An 11,601-nucleotide genomic window follows, 5' to 3' on the forward strand; every position below is an offset into this window, starting at 1 on the left:
TACCCGCGGCTTGCGTACTGGTTTTAGTTTCTACCCCTCTAGATTTGATTGCTCGTGGAGAACGTTCTTTTTTTCGCCCAACCTATCATTGTCCGTGGGGTGGGTCGGTACAGGCATCGAATGGAGAGGTCGGCCAGAGAGTTGTGACGGGGCCGTCTTTCTGCGGATTTCTGTGTTTTCCTCGTTTTTTTCATCGTCTTTCCTGAAGCGTATATTCTGTAGCAAGAAAGCCGCATGTCTGAGGAGATCCTGTCTTTTTCGCGTTTCTGTTCACTTGGGGCTCGTCCCGCGCAGCGTCTCCACTTCTCGCTCTAGGGTTGAAAAGGCCTTCCCGGAGCGCCGTGCCCCAGTTCCCCAAGGTTCTTTCCGACTTGTTCTTTTTCTGCGGAAGCATCGTGTTCCTTGCGCGTTCAAAGGTGCCCGCGGAGGCCCAACCGCCTCTGTTGTTTCGATTCCCTTTTCGGACTCGCCGCGCAGGTGTGCGTTGTGACCGTCTGTTTTTTCCCGTCAATTTACGGTTTCGCCTCCGAAAGCCCGCGGCACAGATTGATGACCAAGCCGCAAACAGTCTGTTTTCCGCTGCGCTTTCGATCGCAAGTGTGTCTTCCACTTTCCTCCACAGTTTTTTGTCGCGTAAACGAGCCCAAACTCCATAGTGCGACAGCGCATAATTGTCTGTCTCTTACCTTCCCGAATTGCCCAGCAGAGAAAAGAGCTCGGGCACCTTCAAGGAAAGCCTGACGGAAAGCGTATTGTGCCTGGCTGACGGGGGATCTCGGATCGTGGGCGGCTACAGCGTCGGAGAAGATGAAGTGAGTCCCGCGGTCTGCAGGAGTAGGCTGCCGCATGCATGCAGCTGCTCAAAGGGTTGCCTCTCACGCCTCTGCCTTTGCGAGATCTTTTGTTTTTGTCCATCGCCGCACGTTCCTACCGCGTCGGCATCGTTCGCGTCGTGGTCCCGAGCTGTCCCAGTCGCTCCCGGGCAAGATGGCGCAGTCCCCTTTTTCGGCCGCCGTGCGGCATCGCAACGGGAGATCCGCCAGCTTCTCCGAGCTGCTGTATCTCCCGATCAAAGACACCAACACACATGTGATCCTGCCTGCGGCGCCGCCACCGGATCTCGCGTCTTCGCGGCAGCCTGGCGAGCGCCTTTCCCGCGGCGACGACGGGGAGTTTCCGACCGGAGTCTCTGTGTTTGTGGATGAGTCCGAGTGCCGATTGATTGGCGAAATGCTCAAGCGAGAGGTCTGTGTCTTGCACCACTGGTTGGACTGCGCGCTCCACTTCCACGCGAACCACAACGCCTCTTCTTTCCTCTCGATTCTGCAAGACGCCGACTACTGCGCGAACACGGTGCTGTACTCCAACAGCGACATCTCCAACCAGCCTCTCGCGGAGCTGCCGCCCGCGCCGAGTCCCGAGACACGGCTTCGCGGCCTCCACGGCGCGTCGCACCTGACGGCAGGTCGCGAACCTGGGCCCGCGGAGGTCTCTGAGCCTGCGGACGGCGAGCGGGCTGGATGGGATGGCGACTGGCGGGTCTTCGTGGATGCGGCGATGGCTGCCCATCACACGCACGCCGCGCTGCGCGCGCGCGACCAAGTCACCCGCCACGAGGAACTGCTGAAGAGTGAAGAGTGGAGACAGAAAGCTGAGGCTGCCGCCGGCCTGCCTGAGGCCTCGCGGAAGAAGGGTGGCGGCGTCGACATCCCGCTCCTGATGCGCAAAGACCCCCACCTGCTCTCGGTTAACAGTGCGGCCTTTCTGAAGATCGCCAAGGCTCTCCTTCTCAACGTCGACGCCGCGAACCCGCCAGCTGGACCGCCTGGCGCGACGACCGTCTCCGGACCTTCTGGAGGCGCAGCAGGAGCTCTAGGAGGACGAGGCCCAGGAAGTGCAGCGCCGGGAGCGCCCGGCGTCCCGCTCGACGGCGCCCCTGGGCCGCACCTGTCGCACGCCTTTGCTCTGCCCCAGGAGCAAGGAATGCTCCTGGGGCAGAGCGCAAGCGAGGTGAAGGCCGCCGAGGAACTCTTCCGATTGGCAGCTGTCCATACACCGCTCCACGCGGTGCCGCTCCTCGGGCTGGCGAGCTGCGCCGTGTACGAACGAAGGTGGGAAGACGCCCTGCAGTACTACTGCCGCTTGATTGCCTACTCCCCGGTCCCTGACGTCCAGAGCTCGGCGTCTTCCGACCCTGTCGTGGTGAAGACGGTCGCTTCGTCTCCGCCGGTTCCCGAAGCCAAGCCGCCGTCTGCCGCCGCCAAGGGCCGTGCGGGCTTCTGTCCGAGACGCTATGCCGCGGATCTGCGCTTTGCGGCAGGAATGTGTTTTCTCCGTTTGTCTCGCCACTCCGAAGCGCGCCGAGCCTTCCAGCGCGCGGTGGCCATCGACCCCAGTCACCAAGGTGCGCTGTGTGGCCTCGCGCGCCTCGTGAAGCCCGGTCCGTCGCAGCTCGTTGACGAGCAGCAGCTTCTCCTCGCCGCTCACCGCTGCTGTCCGAGCGACGCCTCCGTACTCCTCCAACTCGCCGCCCGCTGTCTCCTCGTCGGGGACCTGAGACAGGCAGAAAGCTTGCTCCGCGTCGCCCAGCCCCCGCCGTTCTCCCTCGAACTTCTCGCTGAGCAACGCTACCTGAAGGGTTGGCTGCTCCAGCTCCAAGGCCAGACGTGGCGAGCCGTCGGCGAGCTGCAGCGGGCGCAGCAGCTGCGGCCGCGACACCCTGCGACCGTGTTTCGACTCGCGCAGTGTCTCCTACTCCTGGGCGGAGTCGAGCGCATCATAGAGGCTCAAGGGCTTCTCGAGAGTCTGCTGCGTCTGCTTCCTCGCAGCTTCGAGGTCCGCCGGCTCATGGGATGTGCCCTGCTGGCCGAGGCCGAGCAGCGGGGCCTCTGGGCAGCCGACGGCGCAGATCGCGCGGAAAAAGACCCGTCCGGCAAAGCCGAGGGAGCGCGAGGCGGCGCCGCAAACGCAGGTCTGACCGCTTGCTTGCGGCTGTACCAGCGCGCGCTGCAGGAGTTGAAGAAGGCCGCAGAAGCGAACGAAGAGGACCCTGCCACGTGGATGCTCCTCGCCCGCTGTTACGAGTCCCTTCTCGTGACGGGCCAAGATCCGCGGTTTCAGCGCCCCTGTCTCCAGGCGTACGAAACCATTGTTCGCCTCGCTCTCGCCCAACAGCAGCTGCACGCGGGCGGGGACGAGAAGGCGCCCGCGTCGCTGGCTGGAAAGGCAGAAGTTGTCGACGACGAGGTTGCCAAAGTGGCGAGCCTCGACGACGTGTTCGCGGGGCGGGTGGCCATGCCCGAGGGTCTGCCTCTCGAGCTGCTGAACAACATGGCTGTCCTATACCTGGTTGCCAGCTACCCGAAAAAAGCCCGCCTGCTGTTGACCCGCGTCTTGGACCAGTTGACCGCGGAGGCAAAAGAGCGCGGCGTCGGAAGCGCGGAAAAAAGAAGCGACGGCAGTCCAGGCTCGGAGGCGAAGGTGACTGGTGACCAAGGCGTAGGTGGGGCGAGTCCAGCTGACGACAAACATCTGACGAGCGGCCGCGCTGGGCCTCCTGGCGGCTCCGAAGGCGGGAAAGCCGCGGCCTATACAGCTGCGTCGACGCTGGCGCTGAGTCAGCTCGTCGCGTTCAACCTCGCTCTCGTTCTGATGTCGATCGGGTCGTACAGCTCCGCCAGTTCATATCTCAAAGAACTGTGCGGGTCTTCGGCGTCTCCTGGAGGCGCGCGGAATCCAGGAGCGACAACGCTCGCTGTCCCCTCTGCATGGCTCCTCCGCGCGCGACTAGCTGCGGAGCGAGGAGACATCCTCGCTGCCAAGCGCCTGTGCGAGGCTGCCAAGGCGACAGGCATCACCGCGGCTCTGAACTCCACCCCCTCCGCCCTGCGCTCCGGGGGAGCGTCCGCCGACGCGGCACTGACACTGGCTGAGATCTTTGTGGGGTGCGGCAAGATCGAGGCCGCGCTGACGTCTGCCTTGCGAGTGGCGGGCCTTAAGAACCGCGGGGGCGAACGCGACCCGTTCGCTCTGACCTTCGTCGCCGTGCTCCAGCGCCTCAAGGCCAAGCGCCTGCTCCAGCAACAAAGCATTGAAAAGTAAGCCGCTGGAGTTACGTATGAGATTATCTTCGCTCCCGCCGTGTCGGGAAAGAGCCAGTGACGAGCAACCCAGAAGTGACGCGCGCAGCAAACACGTGCGGAACAGGGGCGTACATGTCGTCGCGCCTCTTCACCGCTCTTCGTTTCTGAAGACCAGCGAGAATGACGAGGACATGCAAAAGGACCGGGAACAGGAAACGGCGCCTCGTACGCGCGCGTGACCGCCGTCAAAACGTATCAACCGTAGACTGTATAAAACCACTCTATACATACAGAGAGATACAGGAATGCGTTGGTGTCGCTGGAGACATGGATATGTGTGCGTGCGCTTGCGTTCCAAAATGCGTGCACGAACGTCGTAGAAGGCGTCTTCGCGGTCGCACATGTGTCACGTCTTGAACCAGCTTTTTGTCCACGTCGACTACGGGGAAAGCGCCGGTCACATGCGAAAAAGGGGGTTGACTTCTTATTTCCCCCCTCTCTCGCGGCTATGTCCTTGAATCGGTCTCGCACAGGGCTAACGGGGCGCTGGCAGAGTCCCGGTATTTCTTCACGCTCTCGCTCCAGTCCTCTCCCAGCAATTGTCACGCGGCAAACGGCCTCGCAGTCCTGCTGGCCGAGGAGAATTTGACGGTACGCTGCAGAGACGGCTGTGCAGTGACGCGGGAACCTTTGTGGCGTCAGCGGGAAGGCGCATCTTTCGTGTAGCGGCGATACCCCTGGAGTGCCGCTCCCCCAGTGTCTCGCAAGGCAGCCTCGGCGCTGGCGGAAACGAGGAATCCCTCAGGAGAACCGCGGCCTGCGTGTGGGTGCCGAGGCTCGTATGCCCGGGTCCCGTGGGGTCGTGTTTCCAGATTGTGCAGTGCGCCGTTTAGGTGCAATGCGTAGTCGTAATTTTTTTGCGCCTTTTCCCGTGGGAGCCAAGGACACCTTGTTCTTCTGTGCCGACTTTGTGGTTGCATGTTGCTGCGTTTCAAATCTGCCTCCGGTCTTCTCCCTGGTTCCAGAAAACAGCCCTGAGCATGTTGCGGCTTCTCCTCGAGTGTTCGGGATGCAACACCGAACTGAAAGCGACGATCCACACAAACTGCGGGCTCCTGCTCGCGGCGCTCGCTCTCACTGAGAGGCCCGACATCCGCCTCACGGAGGATGTGTCCAAAGCTGACCATCAGAAACTCCATCGCGTAAGAGTGATTTTGGCAGGAGGCCCGGCCTTCGCCTTTTTTATTCTGGAGCCAGGAGTCGCCGCAGACACTGCGCTTGAACGCCATAGAGAAAGAAGACTTCCGTTCGCGCCTCCCAGTCGGTTTTCCGCCCAAGAGGGAATCCCCCCAGAGTGTCTTTCGGGTCGGCAGTACGCGTCGCGTGAAGATTTACCCCTTTGCCCCAAGCTCGTTGTCGCAGCAAGTCGCAGTGCTCCACTTTCCTTTCCTGTCCTTTGCAGGCCTTTCGCCACCTGATGATCGCTCTGGAAGCTGCCCCGATGCAGAAGGATCTGTATCTCCTCATGGGGCGCCTGCTGTACGACTGCATGGTACGATTTGCGCCAATTCGGGAGCCGACTGCGGTGTCGCCTTCCCCACCGGCAGGCCGCTGGGCCGTCCCCGGCGCCGTGGCGAAGGCCCGCGCTTGAAACAGTCTCCGAGTGGCCTGTTGCACTGGAGCAGAGACCTTAACGTTGTCGTAGGCGGCGGCGCAAACCGCCCGTTCAACCCTTTGGAGCGCGGCCTCGGCGGCTCTGACACTGCGGAAAAGATTTTCGGGGGAAACCGGCGGAATTCGTTCTGTTGGCGCCGAGAGGAGTCGCGTGGGGGAGACGCGTGCGCTCTAGCAGTCGGTGGTTACAAGAAAACGGAGACTGGAGGGTCACCCGTTCAAGCAGGGGTCTTGGGCGTTGCCCGTTGTCGGCGTTTTTTCGCATGGAGGTCTTTCGTGTCGCCTTTGTGAATTTTTGCCTTGTCAGAAATTTGACGCTGCAGTTCTCCTCCTCCAGGCTGCAATGCAGCGGTGGCCAAACGACCTGCGAATTGCGTACAACTTGGTAAGCGCCCCCGATATTCTCTCTACGCTTTTAGAACAGCGAATCGACCCTAAAGTCACAGGAGAAGCGGTCGTAGTCTCGAAGTTCGCCAACCTACCTTTTCCCCCTTTCCTCTGCGTTGGAGGCTTGGCGAGAGGGTGTCGACGTCGTTGCCTGCCTTCCGTTCCCGCGCCTTCTCTCTTCGGCGTCGCAGAAAGTCGGGGAGGCTAGTCTAGCACGGCACGTGGTTTCCAGAAGAAACTGACGTACCTTAAGCCTTCGGCTTGTTGCCCGCCTCGTTCACCAAAACGGAGGTGACATTTTCTGCGTGTGTCCGACCGCCTTTTTTCCTGTGTTCGTCTCTTGCTCAGGCGGTGTGCATGGACGCGCGCGTGTGTAGCGACTTGCGCATGCGAGACAAGATGCAGGATCCGCAAGTGATGAGAGAGTTGCTCTGCATGTGCCAAGGGATCGTGCAGATCCTGACGCGGCTGATGTACGCCAAGCGGAGCTGGGGCCATCTCGACCCTCACGCTCTGAAACAAGTTCGACATGGTGCGTGAGCAGCCCGAGCGAAGAAACGCACCAACCTAGCTTCGGTGGAAATGGGGCGTTCCTTGCCCAGACCCTTTAGGGCTTTTTCCACATGTGCATGTTTCGCGGTTGGCAGCATCGGTGGAGCCCGGGACCGGCCTTCTAGTGTGTCGCCGGCATGTTGTGTGCGACAGTGTCTGCTGACCGGAAGCGTGTGCGCTCCAGTGTACGCCTTTGCCTGCACGTGCACACTTCTCGGGCTCAGGTATCTCGTGTCAGAGATGTCAGAGACGAACTCGTTGCGCTTCTCTCTTTTGTGTGGTCGATGCAGGGCTGTTGCCGCCGAGTGCGCTGGAGAGTCTCGAGCGGAATGCAGCGCGGTCTGACGGGACGGTGGCGATCGCCCCAGACGGTGCAGAGGAGCTGCCGAGTCTTCAGCAGCTCGAGACGCTGCTGATGAAGAGCAGGGACAAGATTCTGCCGCATTTGAAGAAAAGTTTGCCACTCATCGAACAGAACTGGAAAGAGCAACAGGTGCGTGGCGTTACCGCAACCTCCGCCCGCAGCCTCTCGTCTGTGCACCACACGCCACCGAGCGAACCGGAACCTCGCGACAGGGACGGAAAGCTCGGCTGCTTCGGAGTGTGTGTCGTGTATATTGCAGAGTATGTGCCGTCCTCAAGGCCGCACTGCATACGCACCAGCAGATGCATGCAGTGGTAGACGGGAGGGACGGGGTCTTCTCTGGATACAGTGGCCAAGCGTGGGTGGATGCGAGGCAGGATTGCCGGCGGGACGCGTGTTTTCTATACCGATGGGAGGGCTCGGGTGGGCCCCGTGGAGCGAATGGAGGCAGCGGACGTTAGGTTGTAAGCGTGATAGATGAATGACGGTTGTCACTTGCGTTGACAGCGCGAGAGACAACGACTACTCAGATGCTGCGAGGCGTGGTTGAATTCGGTTCCCCGACTGCACGCGAGTCGTGTTTGATGTGTGTGTCTCAGGAGCGGCGGGAGGCTCAGCGCCGCGACCAGGAGGAGCTGCGGCGTTCAGCGCAGGAGAAGAAGCAACAGAAACTGCTGCAAGAAGAGGCAGAGCAAGAGAGACAGCTGGAGTTGGCGGAGCGCCTGATGTTGGAAGCGAAGGAGATTGCGGCGACTCTCCCTCTGAAGAGAGAAGAGGAGGACGGCGGAGCAGCCGGCAAGAAGCGAGGCAAGGCGGCTGCAGGCGACAAGCGGCGAGGAAAGGCTCAGGAAGACCCCGATCGAGACTTCTTAAATGACGACGAAGACGGCGAGGAGCACGTGGAGCCAGACGACGAGAGGGGTCACCGCGAAGGTCGGAAGAAGAAGAAGAAGAGACAGCGAGCCGAGGAAGGCGAAGGGGACGTGGAAGGCGAGGACGAGGACAGGCGAGAGAGAAAGAAGAGGCGCCATCGCGAGAAGGAAGAGAAGAAGAAACTTAAAAAACAGAAAAAGGAGAAGAAGAAACGCCGCCATCGGGAAGGCGGGGACGAAGAACGGCGCTCCGAAGTAGACGCTGAGGGAACGGACGCTGAGGGAGAGAGAGCCGAAGGCGAGACAGACCAAAGGGGAGCGCATCAAGGGACGACGTATGAGGCGGAAGTCGGCGATGCAACTGCCGAGGGCGAAGAGCAAAGAGATGACATTTCGCGGGTCCCTGCGGACTCTGGAGATGGGCATGACGTCGACGAAATGGAGTCTAAAGGTGGCGTCGAGGCGGCCCACGAATCAGTAGACGGGTCACCGAAATCCCAGGACGATCTCCCACCGGCACCGGAAGGGGATGCTTTGCCCGAGGAAGAACAACCTGGCGACGCGTACGAACCTCAAGATGGCGAAGACGCAATGAGTGATGAGGGCAAGTTGAAGAAGGCAAAGAAACACAAAAAAGATAAGAAGAAGCGGAAGAGAGAGAAGGCGAAGAAGAAGAAGCACCGGCATGAAGAAGGAAGTGATTACGAACACCAGTTCGAGGAAGCAGAGGCAGAGTTCGAAGGGAACGAGCAAGGCATTTATGATAGCGACGGTGAAGGGAACAAAAAGAGACGCGTAACCGATGAAGATGAAGCGGAGTGAATTAGAAGTCGCGACAGCACAAGGTGCTAGGAGACATTTGCGTCCCGAGCTGTGTCGACGCCTTGCCAGTCCCAGCAAAACGGTAACGAAGTCGGCCAGGGCACCATTTCAGGACTCGACAAGAAGCACTTTTTTTCGGTCCATGTGCAATCGTACCTTCGGGCTGTCTGGGAGAAGCGGCTAACGCGGACGCCTCGCAGTCGAGGGCAAGATTACGCGTTCGAGAAGAGGCCGAGGCCGCACCGTGGGTTTTGCGGGGGATACGTGGAGGGGACGGCGACAGGCCTGCTGAATGCGGTGTCTTGTCTGCTCGCTGGGTGTGCAGTGGGTTTGTTGGTAAGCAGAGCGTGGTGCCGAGACATGGGTACAAAGACAACAAAGTAAGAAAGTTTCGAGCCTCGAGCGAGTGGATCTTTGCGCCCATGGCGTGTAGGTTCTGCGCCGCATGACGGTACTCCAGGACAGGTTAGCGTAACCCTTGCCGGTGTATTCTCAACATGTTTCCGAGGCATGTAGTAGTATGGCCTCTCTCCCATGCCGCCACTGACGTGGCATGAGACCGGAAGGGAAGAGCTCCGTCCGTACGCTCATGGATTTGTCCAGGACTTCCTGCCGCTCAACAACGATGCCGTCTTCCAGCTTCCAATTAAACTACATACTAAAATGAGTACACGTAAACTAGCCCACCTATAAAAGGCAACATATGAAACGTAATACACATAACTGTTTCGACGTTCCATCAGATACGTAGTATCCTCCAAGTAGCCAAGGTACCATGTATGATATTGAAGAAATGGGGTTTTCAATCCCTATAGCACCCCAGAAACTCTGAGTAGTCGCCCTCGTGCCTCTAGATTTCTTCGCCCTTATTCACAGAAAGTCTTCAAGGTCCGCGGAGTCTGTCGAGATCGTCTTTGCGCGCATCTCTTTTTCCGGAGCTTTGCAATATACTGCATGTAAGGAAGACTCCTGAAATTCACCCCATACCTGAGCACGAAGGCGTTTTGAAATTCTTCAGTCCAGCCGGGAAAAAAAGCTACAAACACGCTAGGGCCATGCGGTGTAACAATTCCACGTCAGCAACCCTCGCTCTCATTTTTTATCCTGCAATTTGAAAGTGAAATTCAATTTTATTTATATAGTGTAAGTGGGAAGACTCCCAGTACGATGGTACTAATCGTACTAGCATCTGAGTAGTAGTTTTCCACTGTCCTCGGCAGGGGGATTACGTTTGTCGTCGCCCGCCTCGCCGACAGATGGAAGCGAGAAACCCTCTGCCTCATTTGGGAGTACCTTCCTCGAACAAGCGAGTTTCTTTCACAGTTATGTAGTGGATTTCGCAACCACGACGACGAGAAGCAGACGTCTCCAGTGTGGATCCTAGATGGAAACAAATTAAACCAAGGTCAGGTCATTCCAGAACACGCGCCTGGTCCGCGAAACGGCTAGAAAACTCTCCAGTCCCGGTTCATAAGTGACACGTTCTTGCTGTGCATATAACAGTTCACAACAGGCACCCAGGGGCGCACATGTGTCCGGAGAAGATACCGGTTTGTAATTCTTTGCGTTGACCAAGCTACCGCCATCACGCGTGGCGTCGTTGTAGCTCCTACGCCTGGTCGACGTACGCGGAGTAATGGTGGTGAAAGTAGCAGTAGTCCTGCATCCCTAGCAACTGAAAAACTTCCGTCTCCCGAACAGACATGCTCTTGGTAGATAGCTGCGGAGGTGTGTGGTGTAGCACATCCACTTTTTAGTCGTCGTAACAACACCCCTTGCTGTCGCGTCTCGCAGTGGATTGTGCTGGGTCCAGTGCGTTAACACCCAAAAGCCATGGTGTACGCACCACACACAATTGTGCAGGAAGGCTGCTGCTCCGCGCGAAATTTCACCGATCTATTTCTTTTCTCTGTTAGACGAAAAGAACCCAGGGTCCGACGGTGGTTTCGCCGAAACCGGCCCCGGCTCTTTCGGGGCTGCACACGGTAGCGTGGTGATCTGTCGCGTTCATGGGAGCGCCGCCACAGCAGTCGCTCACTAAACAGACTACAGCTCTTCTATCTTTACTAGTGGCGAAGCCGTGGATTCCACAGCTCTGCTATAAGGTTCCTTCCCCCTGGCGAGTGCGGAAACTACATATTCTGAAACGCTATCTTTGTGTCCAAACCAATCACGTTCGCAACAATCATTCCAAAGACAAGAGACATGACTGGTGGCGTGTGCGAAGAATCCACCACTGTCCGGTTCAGTCAGCCTTTTTTGAGGAAAAATTGGATAGCAGTTCCTCGCCTGTGTATGTTCTTTTCACGGGGAGAAGTCTACTTTGGTCGTTTCTCCCGTTTGCTGATGGAATAGAATCCGCGGAGGAGCGGTTTGTTCTCGTTCTCCCATTTTCTGTGTGTCGACGCAATTCGCCTCTCCTCCATTTTTGCCGCTGGGATATCACCGAGGGTTCTTTGCATGCTTTCTCAAGTTCCAGGTTTTGAAATAACGAGGTGAGTGACCTTTAAGTATTTTCCTTCCAGCGCATTCGTTTTCCCTTTCCTTCGCCGCACAATGAGGAGCGCTGAAAAACGTTCTTTCCTCGGATTCAGTGCCGGGGCACTGATTCTCTTCGTAACATCGCACTTTCTGGCTAGCAGTGCAGCACGGTCCGAGCTCCCCGAGGGGCCAAGCGGCAACGAAGCTGGTATGTCTCCCTCGGAGGAGTTTCTTTTCTTGAGCAGCGCGTCCGATTCCTCGGTGGCAGCTCCACAGTCGGTGACAGTGCCCCAACAGCCTACGCCCCGAAAGAGAATTGTTATTTTCTTCTCACGCCAGAGTCCAGAGTCTTCTCGCAAAGACCTGA

At 58.5% G+C, this 11,601-nt stretch overlaps 1 protein-coding gene across 1 annotated transcript; it reads left to right on the forward strand.

Moving 5' to 3' along the window:
* Window positions 1-987: 987 nt before the first annotated feature.
* Window positions 988-8,753, forward strand: NCLIV_028610 (hypothetical protein; the record flags this gene model as incomplete). Its single annotated transcript, XM_003883055.1, has 8 exons — window positions 988-4,097; window positions 4,616-4,733; window positions 5,108-5,284; window positions 5,545-5,634; window positions 6,064-6,141; window positions 6,492-6,675; window positions 6,986-7,188; window positions 7,659-8,753. 8 exons carry the CDS (start codon window positions 988-990, stop codon window positions 8,751-8,753), a joined length of 5,055 nt encoding a protein of 1,684 aa, XP_003883104.1.
* Window positions 8,754-11,601: the final 2,848 nt, after the last annotated feature.

This window comes from Neospora caninum, chromosome VIIb (assembly GCF_000208865.1).
Source record: "Neospora caninum Liverpool complete genome, chromosome VIIb".
Lineage (NCBI taxonomy): Eukaryota > Apicomplexa > Conoidasida > Eucoccidiorida > Sarcocystidae > Neospora > Neospora caninum.